Here is a 25947-nt window from a genome sequence, read left to right as displayed (position 1 = left end):
TAAAACGTGAGAGAATAGGACCAATCAAATGTGACAGTGGAAAAGTGCGTGTGGATCCAGAGGAGATAGCAGAGGTACTTAATGAGTACTTTGCTTCAGTATTCACTATGGGAAAGATCTTGGCAATTGTTGGGATGGCTTACAGCGGATTGAAAAGCTTGAGTATATAGACATTAAGAAAGAGGATATGCTTGAGTTTTTGGAAAGCATCAAGTTGGATAAGTCACCAGGACTGGACGAGATATACCCCAGGCTACTGTGGGAAATGACGGAGGAGATTGCTGAGCCTCCAGCAATGATCTTTGCATCATCAATGAGGACAGGAGAGATTTCAGAGGATTGGAGAGTTGCAGATGTTGATAGAGTCAGTTCATCACTGAGGAAAATGCTGATGGTTGCAGGCTGAACAACAGTCAGTTCATCACTGAGGCGAGTGCTGATGGTTGCAGGCTGAACAACAGTCAGTTCATCACAGGCGAGTGCTGTTGGTTGCAGGATGATCAACAGTCAGTTCATCACTGAGGCGAGTGCTGTTGGTTGCAGGCTGAGTAACAGTCAGTTCATCACTGAGGCGAGTGCTGTTGGTTGCAGGCTGAGTAACAGTCAGTTCATCACTGAGGCAAGTGCTGTTGGTTGCAGGATGATCAACAGTCAGTTCATCACTGAGGCGAGCACTGTTGGTTGCAGGATGATCAACAGTCAGTTCATCACTGAGGCGAGTGCTGTTGGTTGCAGGCTGAGTAACAGTCAGTTCATCAATGAGGCGAGCGCTGATGGTTGCAGGCTGAACAACAGTCAGTTCATCACTGAGGCGAGTGCTGATGGTTGCAGGCTCATCAACAGTCAGTTCATCACTGAGGCGAGTGCTGGTGGTTGCAGGCTCATCAACAGTCAGTTCACCACTGAGGCGAGTGCTGGTGGTTGCAGGCTCATCAACAGTCAGTTCAGCACTGAGGCGAGTGCTGATGGTTGCAGGCTCATCAACAGTCAGTTCACCACTGAGGCGAGTGCTGATGGTTGCAGGCTCATCAACAGTCAGTTCACCACTGAGGCGAGTGCTGATGGTTGCAGGCTGAACAACAGTCAGTTCATCACAGGCGAGTGCTGGTGGTTGCAGGCTCATCAACAGTCAGTTCATCACTGAGGCGAGTGCTGGTGGTTGCAGGCTGATCAACAGTCAGTTCATCACTGAGGCGAGTGCTGATGGTTGCAGGCTCATCAACAGTCAGTTCATCACTGAGGCGAGTGCTGATGGTTGCAGGCTCATCAACGGTCAGTTCATCACTGAGGCGAGTGCTGGTGGTTGCAGGCTCATCAACAGACAGTTCATCACTGAGGCGAGTGCTGATGGTTGCAGGCTCATCAACAGTCAGTTCAGCACTGAGGCGAGTGCTGGTGGTTGCAGGCTCATCAACAGTCAGTTCATCACTGAGGCGAGTGCTGATGGTTGCAGGCTCATCAACAGTCAGTTCAGCACTGAGGCGAGTGCTGATGGTTGCAGGCTCATCAACAGTCAGTTCAGCACTGAGGTGAGTGCTGATGGTTGCAGGCTCATCAACAGTCAGTTCAGCACTGAGGCGAGTGCTGATGGTTGCAGGCTCATCAACAGTCAGTTCAGCACTGAGGCGAGTGCTGATGGTTGCAGGCTGATCAACAGTCAGTTCACCACTGAGGCGAGTGCTGATGGTTGCAGGCTGAACAACAGTCAGTTCATCACTGAGGCGAGTGCTGGTGGTTGCAGGCTGATCAACAGTCAGTTCATCACTGAGGCGAGCACTGTTGGTTGCAGGATGATCAACAGTCAGTTCATCACTGAGGCGAGTGCTGTTGGTTGCAGGCTGAGTAACAGTCAGTTCATCAATGAGGCGAGCGCTGATGGTTGCAGGCTGAACAACAGTCAGTTCATCACTGAGGCAAGTGCTGATGGTTGCAGGCTCATCAACAGTCAGTTCATCACTGAGGCGAGTGCTGATGGTTGCAGGCTCATCAACAGTCAGTTCATCACTGAGGCGAGTGCTGGTGGTTGCAGGCTCATCAACAGTCAGTTCATCACTGAGGCGAGTGCTGATGGTTGCAGGCTCATCAACAGTCAGTTCATCACTGAGGCGAGTGCTGATGGTTGCAGGCTCATCAACGGTCAGTTCATCACTGAGGCGAGTGCTGGTGGTTGCAGGCTCATCAACAGACAGTTCATCACTGAGGCGAGTGCTGATGGTTGCAGGCTCATCAACAGTCAGTTCAGCACTGAGGCGAGTGCTGGTGGTTGCAGGCTCATCAACAGTCAGTTCATCACTGAGGCGAGTGCTGATGGTTGCAGGCTCATCAACAGTCAGTTCAGCACTGAGGCGAGTGCTGATGGTTGCAGGCTCATCAACAGTCAGTTCAGCACTGAGGCGAGTGCTGATGGTTGCAGGCTCATCAACAGTCAGTTCAGCACTGAGGCGAGTGCTGGTGGTTGCAGGCTCATCAACAGTCAGTTCATCACTGAGGCGAGTGCTGATGGTTGCAGGATGATCAACAGTCAGTTCATCACTGAGGCGAGTGCTGATGGTTGCAGGCTCATCAACAGTCAGTTCATCACTGAGGCGAGTGCTGATGGTTGCAGGCTCATCAACAGTCAGTTCATCACTGAGGCGAGTGCTGGTGGTTGCAGGCTGATCAACAGTCAGTTCATCACTGAGGCGAGTGCTGATGGTTGCAGGATGATCAACAGTCAGTTCATCACTGAGGCGAGTGCTGATGGTTGCAGGCTCATCAACAGTCAGTTCAGCACTGAGGCGAGTGCTGATGGTTGCAGGCTGAACAACAGTCAGTTCATCACAGGCGAGTGCTGCTGGTTGCAGGCTGAACAACAGTCAGTTCATCACTGAGGCGAGTGCTGGTGGTTGCAGGCTCATCAACAGTCAGTTCATCACTGAGGCGAGTGCTGATGGTTGCAGGCTCATCAACAGTCAGTTCAGCACTGAGGCGAGTGCTGATGGTTGCAGGCTCATCAACAGTCAGTTCATCACTGAGGCGAGTGCTGATGGTTGCAGGCTCATCAACAGTCAGTTCATCACTGAGGCGAGTGCTGATGGTTGCAGGCTCATCAACAGTCAGTTCATCACTGAGGCGAGTGCTGATGGTTGCAGGCTCATCAACAGTCAGTTCAGCACTGAGGCGAGTAAATCCTGATGGAGTATTGAGGAATAATGGTATTCACAGTTAGAAAATTGCCAAACTCTAGTCAAGCCGTTTCATTATTAATCATAATTAATGACCTTGAGAATTATCTCCATGAGAATGCCCACTTATTCTGCTGGATCAAGTCTCCTGTATCTACCAGCTTTAGTGTCTCCCGGTGACTGTTCAGAGTCACAACAAAGACCACAACACCAGTAGGGGGGATGGTAAAGATATGATCAAGGAGGTTGAAGAGCACTCACAGGACTGCTTTGAAAGAGTGGACTGGGCCGCATTCAGGGTTTCATCTTTGAAAGTGAATTAATTTGCCACGGCCGTCACTGACTTCATCAACACCTGTGTGGATGAGCTTGTGTCTTTGAGAATGTAACAAACATACCCAAACCTAAAGCCGTGCATGAGTCAGGAGATTTGCAATCTGCTGAGGGATAAATCTGTGGATTTCAAGACCAGCGATCCATAACTCCTTTTGAAGCCCAGGTACGACCAACAGAAGACCATGTGAGAGCGAAATACCAATTCCATGTAGAATTAGAGACAGATGGATGCATAACAACTGTGGCAGGGTTTACATGTCATTACTGTCTATAAGGTGAAACCTAACAGCATAAGTGGCTGTGATACTTCACTCTCTGAGCTCAGCACCTTTTCTGCATGCTTTGAAAGGGAGAATAACACCACACATTTGTGAATTCCCACAGCATCTGGAAACACTATGATTCCTGTCTTGGAGGGTGATGTCAACAATATCTTTCAATAGAGTGAACCCTCACATGGCATCAGACCCCGATTATGTACCTGGCAAGGTGCTGAATCAGAATCAGGTTTATTATCCTAAACAAAAATACTGTACGTTACTAAAGTGAGGTGGTGTCCAAAGTCCATTCAGGAATCGGATGGCAGAGGGTAAGAAGCTGTTCCTGAATCGCTGAGTGTGTGCCTTCAGGCTTCTGTATCTCCACCTAATGATAACAGTGAGAAAAGTGTATGCCCTGGGTGCTGGAGGTCTTTAATAATGGATGCTGCCTTTCTGAGACACTGCTTCCTAAAGATGTCCTGGGTACTTTGTAGGCTAGTGCCCAAGATGGAGCTGACTAGATTTACAACCTTCTGCAGCTTCTTTTGGTCCTGTGCAGTAGCCCCTCCATACAGACAGTAATGCAGCCTGTCAGAATGCTCTCCATGGTACAACTATATAAGTTTTTGAGCGTATTTGTTGACATACCAAATCGCATCAAACTCCTAATATAGTTGCTGTCTTGCCTTCCTTATGACTACATCAATATGTTGGGACCGGGTTACATCCTCAGAGATCATGACACCCAGAACTTGAAGCTTCTCACTCTCTCCACTTATGATTACTCTCTGAGGATTGGGATGTGTTCCTTCGTCTTACCCTTCCTGAAGTCGACAATCTGCTGTTTTGTCTTACTGACGTTGAGTGCCAGGTTGTTGCTGTGGCACCATTCCACTAGTTGGCATATCTCACTCCTGTACGCCCTCTTGTCACCACCTGAGATTCTACCAACAATTGTTGTCATCAAATTTGTAGGTGGTGCTTGAGCTATGCCTAGCCACACAGTCATGTGTATACAGAGAGTAGAGTAGAGAGCTAAGCACTCACCCCCTGAGGTGCACCAGTGTTGATCGTCAGTGAGGAGGATATGTTATCACCAATCGGCACAGATTATGGTCTTCTGGTTAGGAAGTTGAGGATCCAGTTGCAGAGGGAAGTACAGAGGCCCTTGTTCTGTAACTTCTCAATCAGGATTGTGGGAATGATGGTATTAAGTGCTGAGCTATAGTCGATGAACAGCATCCTGACGTAGGTGTTTGTGTTGTGTAGGTGGTCTAAAGCCGTGTGAAGAGCCATGGAGATTGTGTCTGCCGTTGGCCTATTGTGATGATAGGCAAATTGCAGTGGGTCAGGAGTTTAGTCTAGTCATGACCAACCACAAAGCATTTCATCAATGGCTCTTTGAGTGCTACTGGGCGATAGTCATTATTCTTCTTTGGCACTGGTATATTTGTTGCCTTTTTAAAGCAAATGGGAACTTCTGCCCTTAGCAGTGAGAGGTTGAAAACCCCACCTGCTTCAAAAGAGCATCAATTGTACTGGTATTCAGGGTGAGCTGCTTCAATAGCTATTGCCCAGTCACTCTCACATCTACTGTGATGAAATGCTTTGAGAGGTTGAACATGGCTAGAATAAACACCTACCTGAGTACGTAACTGAACCCACTGCAATTTGCGTCTCAGCACAACAGCAGGTCCACAGCAGACACAATTTTGCTCGTTCTCCACTCTACTTAGGTGCACCTAGTCAACAGCAAAACATTAAGTACATCAGGCTGCTGTTTATCAATTGCATTTCTTCAATATAGATGAATTTGCTGATGAAAACAGAGTTAGTAACAGAATCTCAGATGGGATGAGGAGGTGTACAGGAATGAGTGAGATAGATTGGCTGGTTGAGTGATATTGCAACAACAACCTTGCAATCTGTGTCAGCAAGACGTAGATTTCAGGAAGGGTAAGTCGGGAGAACATACACCAATTCTCATGGAGGGGTCAGCAGTGGAAAGGATGAGCAGCTTCAAGTTTTTGGGCTGTCATTGAAGTCATGCCAGTGGTTCTGCTTTGTTAGGAACTTAAGGAGATTTGGTATGTCACTAAAAACTTGCAAATTTCTGTAGATGTACAGTGGAGCGCATTTTGACTGGTTGCATCATAGACAGGATATCAACAAGATTCACTATCTCCATCGCAGACACAATCCTCCTCCTCACCGAGGCATCTGCAAAATCTGGTGCCTCAGAGGCAACATCCATCTCAAAGGACCCTTGCCATCCAGAACATGCCCTCTTCTCGTTACTATCATTTGCGAGGGGGGAGATACAAGAATTTCCACACTCGGTGATTCAGAAACAGCTTCTTCCCCCGCTTGTTATTCCTTTTTGTTTACTTTGTACTATTTAATTTGTAATTTATACTGATTTTATGTCATTGCACTGTATTGCTGCCAAAAGTCATATTCTGTGTTATGTTAGGTAGTGATAATAAACCTGATTCTGTGACTGAATAAGACATGCACTATTAATGTTTTTGCTCAATTAATTCTTAATTCATTAAATAGAAATTTAGACCAATTCTATAGAAATGCATTATGGGAGCTAGCACATAAAAGTATATTTTAATTTTTTTATGGATTTCCATTGATCAATGTGCAACCCATTATAATCTTAGAGCAGGTAATGGTCATTATACTGAAATGAATAGTAATATTTACTCCAAGCTGAATGTGAAACTCTGCTGTTAACTTTCTCTACCTATTTTGTAAGCCTCTCATGGCCTTGCTCATCACCCCCTCAGTAGCCTCAAAACTTTGGAGTCCTGTGCAGGATTCCCTAAAGGTTAACTTGCTGCTTGAGTCTATAGTAAGAAAGGCAAATACATTGTTAGTATTTATTTCAAGAAGAGTAGAGCAACAATGTGATGCTGAGACTTTCAAAGGTGATGTTCAGATCACAGTTGGAGTACTGTGAGCAGCTTTGGGCCCCTTATCTGAGAAAAGATGTGCTGGCATTGGAGAGGGTCCAGAGCAGGTTTGCAGGAATGAAAGGGTTAATTCATGAGTATTTGATGGCTCTGGGTCTGGACTCACTGGAGTGTGGAATAGTGAGGTGGATCTCGTTGAAACTTATTGAATATCGAAAGGCCTGAACGGAGTGGGTATGGAGAGGATGTTTCCTATAGTGGGCGAGTGTAGAAACAGAGAGCACAGACTCAGAATAGAGGGACATCCATTTAGAACAGAGGTGAGGAAGAATTTATTTAGCCAGAGGGTGGTGAATCTGTGAAATTCATTGCCACAGATGGCTGTGGAGGTCCGGTCATTATTTAAAGTGGAGCTTGATAGCTTCATGATTCGTCAGGACATCAAAAGTGAAGGGGAGAATGGGATTGAGAGAGATAGTAAATCAGCCATGATGGGGCAGACTCGATGGTTTGAGTGGCCCAATTCTTCTCCTGTTATGGTCTAAGGTCAGCAGAGTGATACCACATGAAAATGTGTTGTGATAAAATGATGTTTCTAGAACTTGTACTGGTCAATTAATGGGATTTATTGAAATCTGTTTACTTTGATTAGGTTATGGCCAACACTTCACCTTGACCCACTGAGTTCAAAGGATATCAAGGCTCTGATTTATACAGAATGCCATCATGCTGATGTGAAACTAACTAGAGAGCAGGTTTGTACTCCACTACCGTATTTCCTTCTGTATCCCTGCAATACTGCATCGCACCTGGACACTAAGGTAATAAATCTTAAACAAAACATGAGACTTGCGTAAACACTTGTTGCCATAATTAGTTTTTATAAATTCCAGTTAGAAGTGATGGTCTGTAAAGTCTAAACATTCATGACTTTACCTTTAATTTTAAAACGGATTAAATGAAAAATACATCCCCAATAAATTGCAATATTTTAGCCTGGTCTTAGTTCTTGAACTAATAGAAATGAATGGAATGTCTGGTTAAGCTAAATTAGCCTACTGTTTAATCTTAGCTACTGGCCTGTACTGTTAACATTTTGTCTTCCTTGCCTTTAGGCTTGACTATTGGAGTGCATTTCTGATTGCCCTACTTCTTTTGCTGTCTTAAACTTGAGCTAATCTGCTGCCCATGAGCCCCTTTCACCCATCAAGTTCAAGTTGTTTGTCTTGTGCATGCATACCCAGAGGCTAAATGCCATTTCTAGTATGACAAATATAAATTACATAATCATCTATATCTTTCACAACAAAACAAGACAAAAGTAAATATGATTTTAAATGAAGCGGAGGGAAATGTAATTTGAATTTGAATTAGTGCTTTTAGGTCAGTTCAAGAACCTGATGGCAGTGGGAAAGAAGTGTTCCAACTGATCAAAAGTGGTTTAAGTTTAAAAGATGACTAATTTCTAGTCCCTTGGTCATCTCTGTATTTAATTGCTCTACCATTAGTTTTTGTTCAAACTTTGGAATTCCTTTTAAACATTTCCAATTATTTTTTTTTAAAGATGATCCTTAAAATGTATTTATTTGACTAACTTCTGGCTATTTGCTGTAGCTGAGGACTGAGTGCAACTCCCTTTTAAAGCCAAGCAAAAAGTCAGCAGAGGGAATGCAGAGCCATATATATAAAAGCTTTTATCTTCTCAAAGTATTCTTCCCAGAATTTAACTGGGAGATCTTTCAAATTAGAACAGAAAGTACAGCTTTGAAATATAGAATACATGAGCTTCAGTATCTTGTCTATTTATTCCCCTTTAAAGGCTTGTCCATTGTCTTGCTCTGTTTTCCACCAACCTCCACATCATACGTCACAGGAGACCTGTTAAACAAAAAGCAATAGAATTTAGGAAATTTATTTAAGTGTAACTAAATGCATTTAACAGTCTTTTTTAATGTACTATATCTTGGTGTCTCACCTTGTCTCTCTTTCTCCCCCCCCACCCCCCCAAAAATGCCTAGCATTTTACTGAGATTAAGTTTAAGATTTCTTCATAGCTGATCTCCATTTGGGATCAACTCCTTCCTTGGTACTTTTACCAGTATGTATATATTCTTTTTGTAGTGTTATGATTAGAATTGAATATAGTCAGAGAATTGTGTGGGCTAAGCTGGTAACTTGTATTTGTTTGAAATGTTTGCCTTGAATTCCTCGATTCCCCAACCAGTTTATCCAGATAATATCTGGATCTTAAGCAGCACAAACTCTGATCCTGGGTCTTGGCAAAGTTGGCCTATTCAAGTTAAGCACTATGACTGCTCCTCAGTACTGCAGCAGTCTGTAGGAGTAAATCAACACACAGTTGAATGAAGGAAAACCACTGCAAAGCTTCCAGAGCTAAATTACACTTGCTGTCTAAGCTTGCACAAAATGTAGCTTTTGATGATACAGTCAGAGAAAGTTAGACCTGCTAGAACCACTTCTATGGAGTAGGAGGACATAAAATTAGTGCAGAAATTTTGTTTCCTGCTTGTGTGCTTGCAGGAGAAGAAGCTGGAGAAACACTGTAGATCTGCGACCATGTGCAATGCCTTATATGTTACACTTCTGGCCAAAATGATCACATGGTGAGTGTAATATGTGCTCCCCCTATAAAGTGCTCTCAAATTATATCAGTTATTCTTGCATGAGTGGGAATTCTCCTGTGGAGATGAGGAAAGGCAGCTGTTCAGGATACGATAGTGTTCATTTAAAAAGAAAGGGAAGATTTGTATTTCACGCCCTCCGGGAGCTTACTTGTAATGAGGCACTTTTTTGATATGTTCATAGTTTACTATAGCAACTGCATAGTGCAGAAATGTAGCAAACAGTTTGTACATAGCTACGTCCCACAAACAGCAATATAGTAATGACCATAGTTTTCAAAGAGAGGAATCACGAAATAACCCTGTTCTTCAATGTACTGTCATGCTGTTTATAAAACCTACAAGTGTAAGGCAGCACTCCCTCAATGTTGAACTCCTGTAGGGGTTAGACAGACAAGATGCTGGAGGAACCCTGCAAGTCAGGCAGCATCTAGAGAAATGAATGAATAGTCAACCCTTCATCAGAATACCTTCATCTATTCATTTCCATAGATGTTGCCTGACCAGCTGAGTTCCTGCAGCATTTTGTGTGTGTTGCTCTGGATTTCCAGCATCTGCAGGATTTCTTTTTTTACTTTTGTAGGGGCTAACAGCTGAGCCTCTTGCACTGAGTTTAAATCTTGACTCCCATGTCACTCCAACATAAGAGTTACCCGCTCTATGGCATATAGGTACATTTAATGTCAGAGAAACATATCCAATATACATCCTGAAATTCTTTTTCTTCGCAAACAACCATGACAACAGAGTGCCCCAAAGAATGAATGACAGTTAAATTTTAGAACCCCAAAGCCCCCACACAGCTTCCCCCCATGTATAAGCAGCAGCAAAGCAAGGACCTTTGACATCTAGAATGACTTTGTTGCCACCATATATTCATTAATCATTGTGCTTTGAAATGTTTTGTTGAAAGTCGCTGAATGTTTGTGGGTGAAAATTACTACCTCTCACTTTCTTCCTCCTTTCATTGCTCTACCTCTGAAGCACCAATTTACTGAACTATTGAACTAATCTGCAGTGGAGTCATTTAATCTCTTTGGATGTAATGAGGTGTATACACATCAAATTTCATAATACCTTAGTCTGTACACTTTCTCAGGGTCATAATGGAAGTAAATTTGTTGAATTTGTTTTAAATTTTGGATAATCTCGTATTTAAATGCTTAATTAATACTTTGTGGACTTAATGATATTTGCCTTTGTTCAGTGTCAAAGGTCTCGGAGATGTCGACACTATTCTCCAATGCTGTTTTCAATGTCAAGACACGGTATCCTTGTACAGGCTTGTACTGCAGTCTGTACAAGAATCTTTGCCTAGTGATGGGGACAGGCAGTTGATGCAGGAGGTGAGGATAACTGTTATTTTTAATTTAGAGAAATGAGTGCATGTATTGTTATACTGAAATATTAATTGCACAGGAAGGTTTTACACTGTCCAAATTTTCAGCAAACCTGTGGTTGCTGACTTGTTGTTTAGCACATGAAAACTTGTAGTTGTTGTTTTCATATACTATCATAACCTCCATTGCCCATTACTGTAATTTCTTCAAGCACTACAATATTTTGAAGTACTTACTATCTTTGGAGTCTCTCTGATTTTAGTTTGTGCTACATTGGCAACTGTGTTTTTAGCTGTTGATGCTCTAAGCTCTGCAGTTCTCTTAAGGCTTTGATCACTATTCTTTCATCGGGAACATCTGGTGGTCAAGTGTCACCTGTGCTATCTGCTGAGGCAATTCTCCACCATCATCCTGTTTGCAGTGTAGATTCCATCCTTAGCCAACATCAGGCTGTCTCTGAAGTAGCTGACTGCTGTGGTCAGCAGTCAGAACTCTATAGGAAGACCAGATATAAACTATGGAAGGCTACCTTAATTGAAGTCAGAGATGAAATCTGATCTACGTCAACTTTGGCAGGGCCTTTACTTCCTACAAGGTAAAACCTAACATCATAAATGGCTGCAACACACACAAAATGCTGGTGGAACACAGCAGGCCAGGCAGCATCTACAGGAGAAGCTCTGTCGACGTTTCGGGCTGAGACCCTGTTAGGACTAACTGAAAGGAAAGATAGTAAGAAATAGTAAATCTATCATCAAAGGGACTAGCTTCCTCACCATTGATGACATTTTCAAAAGGGGATACATCAAGAAGGCATCATCCATAATGAAGAACTCTCATTATTCAAGACATATTACCTTCAAAGAAGAGTTACAGGAGCCTGAGGGCACACAGTTAGTGTTTGAAGACAGCTTTTGACTCTCCATGAACCAAGAACATGACTAGTCTGGTGCTAATTAAATGCTAAATTAGACCACAGATGCAAGAAATCTGAAATGTAAACATCTAAACCAACATTCAGCAGGTCAGGCAGCATCTCTGGAAAAGGTGAGCGGAGTTAAATTTCTGGATTGAAAAACCCTCATTAGAAATGGGGGGAAAACAAAATGTTTTAAGGGAGAAGTGAGGGATGGATATGTAGGACAAAGAGGAAGTGTTTAATGGGGTGGGATGAAGCTGCTGGTGATGTAAGCTGGTCAATAGGTTAAACTGGGCAGTTTTGGAGAATTGGAATAGATCATAAAAGCAATGACCAAGGGAAGCTGGGGAATGACTACTCAGAGATACACAGAAGTTGTGAAATAGAATTGCCCAGCTGGTTAAGATCAGCCAGCGCTACCAATGGATGACCTACAACTAGACAGATCTACCTGAAGTTGAAGAATGTGATATTGAGTTTTGAAACCTGCAACATGCCCAGGTAGGTGATGAGGTCCTGTTGCTGAAGCTCACATTCTTCAGTCTCATCATAACAGCTCAAGTGGCCATAGATAACTAGGTGTGAATCAGGTGGAGAACTTGTTTCATAGCTGTTATGCTCCTTTGTGTTCTCGCCCTCTAAAGGCAGATTTATACTTGTGCGTCGCATCTACGCTGTAGGTTTTGCGTACCCTACGCAGTAGGGTGACGTGCACCTCTCCAGAAAAGTTACTCACACGTTGTGGCGATGCAGACCGCATCAACTGTGATTGGTCTGCTTGGTAGCATCGCATTTCCTCCTACACATTTCCGGTTGCTTCTCCTCCGCCATGTCTGTAGGCTGTGCGTACACTGATATGAAATAGATGAACCAAATCATCAAATCTACCTGCCGACATGCAAAAGTGTTTGAAATGCATTTCCTCATCCATGTCTCTCACGAAGGAACTCAACACAGTGGCATAGAAACCCCACCGCCAACTGCGTAGCCTGTACGCACAAGTATAAATCAGCCTTAACACCTGTGTTTCATAGCTTTTTAAAAATACTCTAACATTATGGTCCAGGTGCAGGTCAGTGGGACTAGGCAGAAAAATGGTTCAGCACAGCCAGGAAGGGCCAAAAGGCCTGTTTCTGTACTGTAATGTTCTATGGTTTTACGGTTCTATTCTTTATTACTCGGTTAATCTGATGAACTTGTTTACAGCTTTTCACCATGCTGACCCTGGCCTCATTTTATTGGACAGACAGAAAATGCTGGAGGGAAGTCAGCAGGTAAAGCAGCATCAATGGAGGAAAATGAACAGTGATGTTTTGGCCCAAGACCCATCACCAACACTGGAAAGGAAAGGGCCAGAAGCCAGATGAATATGGTGAGAGGTGGGGGAGGAGTACAAGCTGGCAGGTGATAGGTGAGTCCAGGTGAGGGTAAGGATGCGTGGGAAGGAAGGTGATGTGAGAAACTGGGAAATGATAGGTAGAAGTAGTAAAGGGCAGAAGAGAGGAAGGAAGAATCTGATGGAAATGGACAGTGGAATAAAGGGAAGGAGGTGGCAAATCAAGGGATGTGATGGGTAGGTCATGAGAGCAGAGGAGGAGAAGAAAAGGGGAAAAGCTGCTGCCTGACCTGCTGAGTTCCTCTAGTATTTTGTGTGTTCAAGATTTTCAGCACCTGCTTCATCTCTTGTGTTTCATCTCATTGGAGATGTTTCCCTCTTGTCTTATCCATCACTCACTGTCAGCAATTTAAAGCTAACTTATTTTCTTCTTCCCAGTTCTGAAAAAGAACCTTTGACCTGAAAGATTTCTCTGAACGACTGAGTTTCTCCAGCATTTTCTGGCTCCATGTACTGTAAATGCAAGTTGGCCATTTCTTAGTAATTACGTTAAAAAACAATAACTCAAATTGGGCTAAATTATAGTAAAGGAACTGAGAAAACCAATTTGTTTTCTTTTTTAACAGAGCTCTCTAAAGTCATTTATTAAGAATGGTAGTAATATGTTTGAGTGTCAAATGTACGAATTTCAGCCTGTAATGATATTCATCCAAAATACACTGTTATACTTTAGCTGCACCAAAAACTTATCACCATTTGAGTCATGTCTAAAAGAACACAGTGAAGATGGTTGAAAATTCATGCAATTCCTCTTGTAACTAGTTTGTGCCTTAAAAGTCAATTATCCTGCAAGGTGATTGGGAAAGTTCCAGAGTAAAGACTAATGTGAGTCCATCCCCTTTATGTCTATAACTCTACTTGGCTTTTAGAACTTAAAACCCAGCTGATCTGACCACAGTTAATACTAAGGTGCATGAAGCCAAAGGACTTATTTTCATCATCAACATGACCTGAAGCCTGCATGTATAGTCGAGTTGAGCTACAAGTTTGTGAATCTTACTCCCGTTTATTTACAAAAACAAAGCACTAGGATGTAATTTTCTTAATACCCAAGTACAGTACATGTAATCAAATCCTGTCTGGTTTATTTTGGTTTTCTTTGTTCCTGTGATGAGTTCTGATAATGTTAGAATCTTGCGCATATCAACATTTTGCTCATATTGGTGTAATTGCTAAATTTCTTGAAATTTGGAAATTAAGCCTGTATTCTGAATGTGAGGAAATGTTATTAAATTCACAAGGGTCTCAGGAGAAAATGTGCATGATTTACTTGCTAATACTCAGAATGCTCAATGTGTACTTTGAGGAAGATTTACAGAAATTTCCATGAACTAAAAGCACTTTTGAGAAGCTGAGAGACAAATTAAACTTTAGTAAACAAATATGAATGAATGATTTTAAATTGAAGGATGTTTTATATCAAACTTCTGAAAAGGCTACACTTTTTATAAGTAGCCATGTATATTTTACATCTGTCATTTATTTTTTCCAGATTCTCTGTTTAATCCACGTGAGTCACAATGGTGTGAGTGAAGGTGAACTTCTGGAGATTTATCCTGAACTTCACTGGCCAACATTGTCCTCTCTCCTTCATAGCTTGCAGAGAACATGTGTGCTAACACAGCGCTGTGGCCTGCTGAAATTTCAGCATCTCCAGGTAAGAATAGCTGCTTTCACATCACATTTTCTTTCAGTGTGTTAAATTCAAAAATGTTTTTTGCAACTTTCAAATCATAAAACAGATTATAACAGCTGTTCAAATGGGCAATAAGCAGCCTTGTTGCAAATATTACAAGAAGTCAGCAATTAAGTTAAGTCTTTATATTAGAAAAGTAGTATAATGTGCTCTTCACAATCTCAGGAAATCCCAAAGTGTTCAGAACTATTGAATTGAACACATCCTGCAAAAATTAAAGAAATGATGAATGATAACTTTCTGATAGTACTTTTGAAGAATATTTTGAAAGTCTGGACACTAGTGGAATTTGCCTGCTGAATAACAGTAATAAAAGTAGCTTCTGTTGATATAACACTTTTTAAACAAAATAGAACATCATAGATGATTGATGTGACATTATTTAACAAATTATGATGTCAAAGGACAGAAAACGAGCATAAGTGATCAAGAGGCAGAAAATTTGGGGAGAGAATTTTAGAGCTTGGGCAGCTGAATTTGTGACTTCCAATACCAAAATGGTTGACATGGTGAAATCTATGAGGCAAAATTTGAGGAATGCTAAGGCACAGTTTATGGATGTTATAGTTTAGGGAAGGAAGAAAATGAGTCGATCTGGAAAAAAAGTAACAGATGTTGTTCAAATAGGAGCCCATGTTAGTCATCAAACCTTGGGTTAACTAGGCCTGGTGCAAGTAAGGATGTTTTGGTAGTTTCATGGTTTGTTCTACTTTATGGTCAGCAAATCATCTTGTTCTGCTTCAAAATTGCATAGTGCCACAAGATAATTTGTGAGGACAGACCGAAGTTCCATTTAGTGTCTCACCCATTAATACCTTATTCCCAAAGTGCAGCAATGCCCCTCTGTTTCAGCCACGGTAAAATAGTGCAGTAAGAGTCAAAATAATGGTCAAAGCTCTGGAGTAGGATTTGAACTGATAGCCTTACAGGAAGGCAAGTAGGAAGGCTGTAGGATTGGTACTGACCCTGACATGACTCCTTTCCCTACATGATTGATGACTGTTTGAGGCACATTCTGGTCCCATATTGACAATCTTAGATTGAAAGTGGAGCTCATTAGCCTCATGGCTTAATATTTCCAATTTGTCATTTGAAGGCCTGGGAAGCAGTGAGGTTGCAGTATATGGAGAAAAAGGAACTGGAATCTGTTACGGTGTACAGAGAAACCCTGGTGCAATATTTTTCACATCAGATGAGGTATTGATTTTCCTGATTTCTTTGTTAATGCTATTCCATTACTCAGCTCATTTATTTAAATTTCTTTCATTTCCATTTAAGTGAGCCTCTTTCTCCTGAACTAATTCGAGGATTAGGTGGTTGATGTTTGGCTCCATAACCAATGACCCTGTTTAATTAGAATTAGAAGTCTCTTCTCTTATCCTTTAGAATGAAATTAGGTTTGTCTTAGTACACTGCAACATCAGTTAGTTTGGAAGAAATCGGTGAATCTTTCAGAATTTTTCAAAGTATAGTACAGCAATTTAAATCATTTTAAAGTTGCTGTTGTAACTTAGGATAGGCAGCTGTCAATTTAGGCTCTGTTAGTTCCCACAACTGTTACAACACACACATTGCTAGAGAACCTCAGCAGATCAGACACCATCTATGGTGAGGAAATGAACAGGCAACATTTCAGGCCAAGACCCTTCATCAGGACTGTAATAAAAAAGGGCAGAAGCAGCCTAAAAGGGGAGAGGGAGGAGCAGGAGCTGACAGGTGAGGGGTAAATCCAGGTGGTGGGTAGAGGTATTGGGGAAAAAGTGATGCGAGAAGCTGGGAAGTGACAGGTGAGGGGTAAATCCAGGTGGTGGGTAGAGGTATTGGGGAAAAAGTGATGCGAGAAGCTGGGAAGTGACAGGTGAGGGGTAAATCCAGGTGGTGGGTAGAGGTATTGGGGAAAAAGTGATGCGAGAAGCTGGGAGGTGACAGGTGGAAGAGGCAAAGGACTGAAAGTGAAAGAATCCGATGGGGAGAGCAGTAGGACAGGGAATAAAGAGAAGAAGGTGATGGGCAGACCATGAGGGCAGGAGAAAGAGAAAAGTGTAAATGGGTCATAGGGATAAGAGAAATTGAGGGGGGGGGGGGTGAAAGAAAACAGGAAAAGTCATTACCAGAAGTAGGATAAATTGATGTCAAACCTCCTCCCCTTCTTACCCCATCCCTTATTTATTAGTCCCCCCCTTTTTTTTCTCTTTTTCTGTCTCTCTGCCCCTCTCACAATCCCTCCTTGCCTGTTCTTCATCTCCCTCTGGTGCTCCCCTCCACCTTTCTTTCTTCCTAGGCCTCCTGTCCCATGATCCTCCTCTTCTCCAGCTCTGTATCACTTTTGCCTGCTCTTAGCTTCATCCCTCCCCCTCCTGTCTTCTCCTATCATTTCAGATCTTTCCCTCCCCCTCCCACTTTCAAATCTCTTAATATATTTTCTTTCAGTTAGTTCTGACGAAGGGTCTGGGCCCAAATCGTCAACTGTACTTCTTCCTATAGATGCTGCTTGGCCTGCTGCGTTCCACCAGCATTTTGTGTGTGTAAATTGATGTTGAAACTACCAAGATGGAATTTGAGGTGTTGCTTCTTCAATTTGCGTTTGGCCTTAAGGTGGCAGTGGATGGGCTTTTGGACAGACACATCAGTGTGGGAATGAGGAGTAGAATTGAAATGGGTGGCCAGTGGGAGATCCTAGCCTTTTCAATGAACGGAGCGAAGGTGCTTGACAAAGCAATTATTCATTTTGTGTGGATCTTGCTTTCTGAAAGACAAAAGAACATTTTGAATTGCTAGTTTTAAGACTTAGTGACATAAGAGCTCACACTGAGCCAAAACTGGTGCTTTAAGTTGGACATCACAGTTCCTACTGCTTACTTTATTGTCTTTTATATTTTCAGTGGCTTATTATTAATAATATTAATATAACATTAAATCCTGCAGATTAAAAGTAGTAGGTGAATGTCTAATTAGCAAGTTTTTAAGATAATAGGCGGCATAGACAGGATGAAAGCACCTCTTCCCTGGAATGAAGACTAAGGAGAAAAGGGCATAGGTTTAAAATCAGAGGTTTAAGATCTCTTAAGATCAAATACAGGTTGAGTACCCCTTATCTGAAAGCCCAAAACCTGAAAATTTGCAAAATGCAAACATTTTTTGATTGCTGTTATGATATAGAAACACAGAAAACCTACAGCACAATACAGGCCCTTCGGCCCACAATGTTGTGCCGAACATGTCCCTACCCTAGAAATTACTAGGGTTACCTATAGCCCTCTATCTTACTAAGCTCCATGTACCTATCTAAAAGTCTCTTATAAGACCCTGTTGTATCCACCTCCACCACCTTTGCCGGCAGCCCATTCCACGCACTCACCACACTCTGAGTTAAAAAACATACCCCTGACATCTCCTCTGTACCTACTCCCAGCACCTTAAACCTGTGTCATCTTGTGGCAACCATTTCAGCCCCGGGAAAAAGCCTCTGACTATCCACACGATCAATGCCTCTCATCATCTTATACACCTCTATCAGGTCACCTCTCATCCTCCATCGCTCCAAAGAGAAAAGGCCGAGTTCACTCAACCTATTCTCATAAGGCATTCTCCCCAATCCAGGCAACATCCTTGTAAATCTCCTCTGCACCGTTTCTATGGCTTCCACGTCCTTCCTGTAGTGGTGACCAAAACTGAGCACAGTACTCCAAGTGGGGTCTGACCAGGGTCCTATATAGCTGCAACATTACCTTTTGGTTCCTAAATTCAATGCCATGATTGGTGAAGGCCAATGCACCGTATGCTTTCTTAACCACAGAGTCAAAGCAGCTTTGAGTGTCCTATGGACTTGGACCCCAAGATCTCTCTGATCCTTCACACTGCCAAGATTTTTACCATTAATACTATATTCTGCCATCATATTTCTCATACTTAACTGAATTGAATTTCTCAGCCCAGTTTTGCATCCTATTGATGTCCTGCTGTAACCTCTGACAGCCCTCCACACTATCCACAACACCTCCAACCTTTGTGTCATCAGCAAACTTACTAACCCATCCCTCCACTTCCTCATCCAGGTCATTTATAAAAATCATGAAGAGTAAGGGTCTCAGAACAGATCCCTGAGGCACTCCACTGGTGACTGACCTCCATGCAGAATCCAATCCATCTACAACCACTCTTTGCCTTCTGTTGGCAAGCCTGTTCTCAATCCACAAAGCAATATCCCCTTGGATCTCATGCTTCCTTACTTTCTCAATAAGCCTTGCATGGGGTACTTTATCAAATGCCTTGCTGAAATCCAAGATACTGTTCTATCTTCATCAATGTGTTTAGTCACATCCTCAAAAAATTCAATCAGGCTCGTAAGGCACGACCTGCCCTTGACAAAGCCGTGCTGACTATTTCTAATCATATTATACCTGTCCAAATGTTCATAAATCCTGCCTCTCAGGATCTCCTCCATCAACTTACCTGCCACTGAGTTACCACACTCTGGTCTATAGTTTCCTGGGCTATCTCTACTCCCTTTCTTGAATAAAGGAACAACATTGGCAACCCTCCAATCCTATGGAACCTCTCCCACCCCAATGATGATGCAATGATCATCGCCAGAGGCTCAGCAATCTCCTCCCTCACCTCCCACAGTAGCCTAGGGTACATCTCATCCGGGCCTGGCGACTTATCCAACATGATGCTTTCCAAAAGCTCTAGCACATCCTCTTTCTTAATATCTACATGCTCAAGATTTTCAATCTGCTACAAGTCATCACTATTATCACCAAGAGCCTTTTCCACAGTGAATACTGGAGTAAAGTATTCATTAAGTACCTCTGCTATTTACTTTGGTTCCATACACACTTTCCCACTGTCACATTTGATAGGTCCTATTCTTTCATATCTTATCCTCCTGCTTTTCACATACTTGTAGAATGCCTTGCCATTTTCCTTAATCCTGTCCGCCAAGGCCTTCATATGGCCCTTTCTGGCTCTCCTAATTTCTTTCTTAAGCTCCTTCCTGTTAGCTTTATAATCTTCTAGGTATCTAACATTACCTCGCTCTCTGAATCTTTTGTAAGCTTTTATTTTCTTCTTGACCAAATTTATTACAGCCTTTGTACACCACGGTTCCTGCATCCTATCATAACTTTCCTGTCTCATTGGAATGGACCTATGCAGATCTTCACACAAATAGTCCCTGAACATTTACCACATTTTCTCCGTACTTTTCCTTGAGAACATCTGTTTTTAATTTAAGCTTCCAATTCTCTGCCTGATAGCCTCATAATTCCCCTTACTCCAATTAAACACTTTTCTAACATGTCTGTTCCCATCCCTCTCCAATGCTATGGTAAAGGAGATAGAATTATGATCACTGTCTCCAAAATGCTCTCCCACTGAGAGACCTGACACCTGACCAGGTTCATTTCCCAATACCAGATCAAGTACAGCCTCTGCAGGCTTATCTACATACTGTGTCAAGAAACTTCCCTAAACACACCTAACAAACTCCACCCAGTCTAAACCCCTTGCTATAGTGAGATGCCAATCTATATTTGGGAAATTAAAATCTCCCACCACGACAACTCTGTTATTATTACACTTTTCCAGGATCTGTTTCCCAATCTGCTCCTCAATATCCCTGTTACTATTGGGTGGCCTATTAAAAACCCCCAGTAAAGTTATTGATCCCTTCCTGTTTCTAACTTCCACCCACAGAGACTCCGTAGACAATCCCTCCATAACGTCCACCTGTCCTGCAGCCATGACGCTATCTCTGATCAACAGTGCCACACCCCCACCTCTCTTGCCTCCCTCTCTGTCCTAAAACCCGACACTTGAAGTAACCTTTCCTGTCCCTGTGCCATCCAAGTCTCTGTAATGGCCACCATAGTACTGATCAACGCTCTAAGCTCATCTGCTTTGTTCACAACACTCCTTGCATTTAGTCTGAGTGCGTCCCTTCTCTATCACACGCTGTCTCCTATCTTTCTCAATTTGAGAGCCAGACACCTCTTCCCCAGTCTCTTCAGTTTGGCACCCGTGCACATTTCTATTACATACAGACCTTTGATTTTTGTCCACACAAGCAGTCCTTGCATGACCTTTATCCTCCTCCACCTCACTATCTGCTCTAACACTCTGGTTCCCCTCCCCCTGCAAATCTAGTTTAAACCCCTGCCCCCCCCCACCCCCCCCCACCCCCAGAGCAGCACTAGCTAACCTACCCACAAGGATGTTAGTCTTCCAGTTCAGGTGCAAACCATCTCATTGGAACAGGTCCCACCTTCCCTGGAACAAAGCCCAATTGTCCAGAAACATGAAGCCCTCCCTCCTGTACCAACTCCTTAGCCACGTATTTAGCTGCATTATCTTTCTGTTTCTAGCTTCATTAGCACATGGCATGGGGAGCAATCCTGCGATTGCAACCCTGGAGGTCCTGTCCTTCAAATTTGCATCTAACTCCCTAAACTCTCTTTGCAGGACCTCCTCCTTCTTCCTATCCACGTCATTGGTCCCTACATGGACCATGACATCTGGCTTATCTCCCTCCGTCCTGAGAATACCGAGAACTCAATCCGAGATACAGCGGACCATGGCCCCAGGGAGGCAACAGACCATCCGAGATTCTCAATCTCTCAGACAGAACCTCTTATCTGTCCCCTTGAATATCGAATCCCCTATCATTACTGCTCTTCTCTTTTCCCTCAGAGTCACATTTTGGTGCCAGAGGCTGAAACTTGTCCCTGGTAGGTCATCTCCACCAACAGTATTCAAAACAGTATACTTATTGTTGATGGAAGTGGCCACAGGGGTGCTCTGCTCTTCCTGTCTATTCTCCTTCCTTCTCCTGACAGTCACCCAGCTACCTGCCTCCTGACTTTTAGGGGTGACTATCTCCCTGAAACTCCTATCTATTTCTGCCTCTGCCTCCCAAATGATCCAAAGTTCATCCAGCTCCAGTTCCCTAACACAGTTTGTCAGGAGCTGCAGCTGGATGCACCTTTTACAGGTGTAGTCATCAGGGACAATTGTGCTGTCCCTGACTTCCCACATCCTGCATACGGAGCACTCGACTGCCCTAACTGCTGACTCCATTACCTACTCCTTAAATTAATTAAAGGAACTTACCCAGCCTTACCTCACTTGGAGCAAGCTCGTCGTCAGCCTCTGCTCGCCGAAGCATCTCGAGCCAAACCCTCAAAGCTCCACTTCTACCCTGAGCCACTCACACCACAGGCCGCTCCTCGCTAGCCGCTCCACTTCAGTTACCCGTCCTTTTATTTGTCCCTGTCAATTATCTCACGAGCCCTTCACTCCTCCTCTTCCTGCTACAACGGTTTCTCAATCACACTGTCCCAGGTACCTGCTGCATGCTCACCTCAGCTGCTTCCCAGCACTCAGTGCTCTCACGAGCCCTTCACTCCTCCTCTTCTGCTACAACAGTTTCTCAATCACACTGTCCCAGGTACCCGCTGCACGCTCACCTCAGCTGCTTCCCAGCACTCAGCGCTCTCACGAGCCCTTCACTCCTCCTCTTCCTGCTACAACGGTTTCTCAATCACACTGTCCCAGGTACCCGCTGCACGCTCACCTCAGCTGCTTCCCAGCACTCAGCGCTCTCACGAGCCCTTCACTCCTCCTCTTCTGCTACAACGGTTTCTCAATCACACTGTCCCAGGTATCCGCTGCACGCTCACCTCAGCTGCTTCCCAGCACTCAGTGCTCTCACGAGCCCTTCACTCCTCCTCTTCCTGCTACAACAGTTTCTCAATCACACTGTCCCAGGTACCCGCTGCACGCTCACCTCAGCTGCTTCCCAGCACTCAGCGCTCTCACGAGCCCTTCACTCCTCCTCTTCTGCTACAACGGTTTCTCAAATGGAAAATTCCACAAGGTGCTGGGAAGGATCCCAGGCAATGCACAAGTCTCTGAGCACCACAGACAGTTCTGAGAAGTGACCTCACACACTGTATGTAATGAACAGCAGCTAATGGAAAAAAAACACTGTATAAAGAGAAAACTGAAGATCTGAATTGTGTGTTGAAAGAATAGATTTGTTAGTGTCAGAGTGAACACATGCTGCTTAAAGGTAAGCTGATCATGAAACAAGTGAAGATCAACGAAGTGAAACAATGAAAGAAACAATGGTGAAAATTGTGCATAGTCAAATGAATTTTATTGTCACTAAACTACATATGTGCATATAATCCTATAACATATACAGAAACGAGACAATGTTTCTTCGAACCAGGGTGCAAAGCACAGGAGTACGCATTACGAGAGGTATAGATGGCTGTGAACCAAACACAGGTAGATGGAGCTAGCTCGCTGGGCAACACGATCAGTATGAATCGAAGGAACCTGTGTTTCTGTGCTGGGTTGACTCTGACTCCTTGATGACAGGATTTTTTTTTGTCTTTTATCATTAATGATGATTGTCATTTATTTTAAGTCAGGGCAGAGTAACTTGGCGTGGTGTGGATGAGCTTCCCTGGCTCTTCCAGCAGCAAGGGGAAAAGCAGAAGCTGCATAGCTGCCTACTGAACCTCTTTGTCTCTCAGAACCTGTACAAGAGGTATGGAGCTAGACTGTTCAATTGTTTACAGTATCCTGACTAGGACTTTTTTAAAGCCAGAGATGCAGTGTCAATTCTGATTAGTTCAGGCTTTGGAAGTAAAATCCATCTGAGAGACCCATCATTAATGAATGAACCTTGTTGGAAAATAGGGAGAAATTTTAGGTTTAAAGTCTGCAGTGAAGCTTGAATGAAGTAATGTAATCGTATGAATAACTTCAATCCTGTAACATAGATTTGGTGTTGCTGATTACATTTCACAGGAAAATGGCGAACATTCAAAGTGGATAAATGTACTTCATGTGTATGTGCTTGAGGCTGCAAGGAAATAAAGCCCTCACAATCATTATAACCAATGTTTTAATCAGATACATTCACTCACCCATTTTCTCTCACTCTCAAAATCACATATGCCGTGAGAATATAATTTGAGATCACTTGGCAATCAATCAGACTGCGTGTTTATTTGCTAAATAATTATTTGGTTAAATGGAAAATGTGTTAACACTATATGAATAAAATTACAGCTGTAATGTTTGTAATAATTCTGTGTACCTGGATTAATTGTCCACAAATAATGAGTTGCATCTACTAGATCTATCTTTTATGTCAGAAGTGTTCTAGTTCCTTTGGTTAACTAATGTCACAAATTCAACAGGATGTGTTCTTTGGCAGAGGCCATTTTGCAGAGTTGCTTTCTTATTGGCAACACGTGGGGATGGATAAAAACTCCATGGCTGCTGCTTACTTCGAGTCTTTAAAGAAATATGAGAAAAGCTGTGAAGGAGAGGATATGATTGTGCGATTGGCAGATCTTTATGAGACCCTTGGGCGCTTTTTGAAGGACTTGGGACTTCTGAGTCAGGTCAGTATGCTGAATAGTATTAATGAGGGACAAAAGCTCATGGATGAATGTGGTATCTGTCCAGTGTGCTGCAAGCTATGACCCAATAACAGATGTCAGATTTGGCTACGTAGCTTTTTTTTTAAAGCATATAGAGGCCAAATTGACTTACTTTGTACTATTAGTACACATGTACTGAGGGATGGTCTGATGGAACATGGAGTTAAATGTGCAGAAAGAATAAGTAAATTTAGGAAGGACAACAAAATTCTAGGGGCATATAGCCCGATGGGAGTTCGGGGAGCTGGGTTAAGCACAATAGGCAGCGATTCAAACAGAGAGAGGAGAAATGGACTAAAAATTCTATATCTGAATGCACGAAGTGTCAGAAATAAGGTGGATGAGCTTGAAGCTTAGGTGCGATTGGGTAACTATGATGTTGTTGGGTTAATGGAGACATGGCTGCAGGGAGATCAGACCTGGGAAATGAATGTACAAGGGTATACGTGCTATCGTAGGGACAGACATGTGGGCAGAGGGGGTGGGGTGGCCCTCTTGATGAGGAATGAGATTCAGTCCTTTGCAAGGGGGGGACATAGGATCAGGAGAAGTGGAGTCTGTGTGGATAGAACTGAGGAACAGTAAGGGCAAAAGGACGCTAATGGGTGTTGTCTATAGGCCACCAAACAGTAGCATGGATATTGGGTGCAAGTTGAATAGGGAGTTAACATTGGCATGTGGCAAAGGTAATGTCGCAGTAGTTATGGGGGATTTCAACATGCAGGTGAACTGGGAGAATCAGGTTGGTGCTGGACCCCAGGATAGGGAGTTTGTAGAGTGCCTTCAGGATGCATTCCTGGAACAGCTTGTACGAGAGCCGACCAGGGATAAGGCTATTCTGGATTTAGTGTTATGTAATGAACGGGATTTGATAAGCGATCTTGAAGTAAAGGAGCCTTTAGGAGGTAGTGATCATAATATGATAAGTTTTTATCTGCAATTTGAGAAAGATAAGGGCAGCTCGGAGGTGTCAGTGTTGCAGTTGAACAAAGGAGACTATGGAGCCATGAGGGAGGAGCTGGCCAAAGTTAACTGGACGGATATCCTAGCAGAAAAGACAGTGGAACAGCAATGGCAGGTATTCTTGGGAATAATGCACAAGGTGCAAAATCAGTTCATCCCCCGGAGAAGGAAGGATTCAAAGGGGGGAAAGGGGCCACAGTGGTTGACAAAGGAAGTCAGAGATTGCATAGCATTAAAAAAAAAGAAGTGTGACAGAGCTAAAGTGAGTGGGAGGACAGATGATTGGGAAATTTTTAAGGAACAACAGAACTTAACTAAAAAGGCAATACGGGGAGAAAAAATGAGGTATGAACACAAGCTAGCCAGGAATATAAAAGGGGTTAGCAAAAGCTTTTTTAGGTATGTGAAGAGAAAGAAGATAGTTAAGAACAATGTTGGGCCCTTGAAGAATGAATTGGGTGAAATTGTTATGGGAAACAGAAATGGCAGAAGAATTTAATGAGTACTTTAGATCTGTCTTCGCTAGGGAAGACATAAGCAACCTCCCAGATGTATGGATGGGCCAAGGACATAGGGTAACAGAGGAAATAAAACAGATTGACATTAGGAAGGAAACGGTGATGAGTAGACTGATGGGACTGAAGGCTGACAAATCCCCAGGTCCAGATGGTCTGCATCCTAGGGTACTAAAGGAGGTGGCCCCGGAAATTGCGAATGCATTGGTAAACATTTTCCAATGTTCCTTAGATTCAGGATCAGTTCCTGAGGATTGGAGAATAGCTAATGTTATCCCACTTTTTAAGAAAGGAGGGAGGGAGAAAACAGAGAACTATCGACCTGTCAGCCTGA

The 25947-nt window shown here is 43.2% G+C and overlaps 1 protein-coding gene and 1 long non-coding RNA gene across 4 annotated transcripts in view; one reads left to right on the top strand and one right to left on the bottom strand.

The window, feature by feature from the left end:
* nphp3 (nephronophthisis 3) overlaps nt 1-25947 on the top strand; it is a 159744-nt gene that overhangs the window by 84592 nt on the left and 49205 nt on the right. For all 3 annotated transcript variants that reach the window (XM_059945734.1, XM_059945735.1, XM_059945736.1), the window contains 7 exons: nt 7334-7436; nt 9223-9305; nt 10531-10669; nt 14471-14635; nt 15771-15871; nt 23109-23231; nt 23907-24096. In XM_059945734.1, the coding sequence (XP_059801717.1) occupies nt 7334-7436; nt 9223-9305; nt 10531-10669; nt 14471-14635; nt 15771-15871; nt 23109-23231; nt 23907-24096 (904 nt within the window). The remainder of the gene's footprint in view (nt 1-7333; nt 7437-9222; nt 9306-10530; nt 10670-14470; nt 14636-15770; nt 15872-23108; nt 23232-23906; nt 24097-25947) is intronic.
* LOC132378629 (uncharacterized) overlaps nt 7562-25947 on the bottom strand; it is a 37431-nt gene continuing 19045 nt past the window's right edge. The window contains exon 3 of the long non-coding RNA XR_009507135.1: nt 7562-8559. This is a non-coding gene — a long non-coding RNA (uncharacterized LOC132378629). The remainder of the gene's footprint in view (nt 8560-25947) is intronic.

This window comes from Hypanus sabinus, chromosome 20 (genome assembly GCF_030144855.1).
Source record: "Hypanus sabinus isolate sHypSab1 chromosome 20, sHypSab1.hap1, whole genome shotgun sequence".
NCBI classification, from domain to species: domain Eukaryota; kingdom Metazoa; phylum Chordata; class Chondrichthyes; order Myliobatiformes; family Dasyatidae; genus Hypanus; species Hypanus sabinus.
This window is presented reverse-complemented; position numbering and strand designations above follow the sequence as displayed.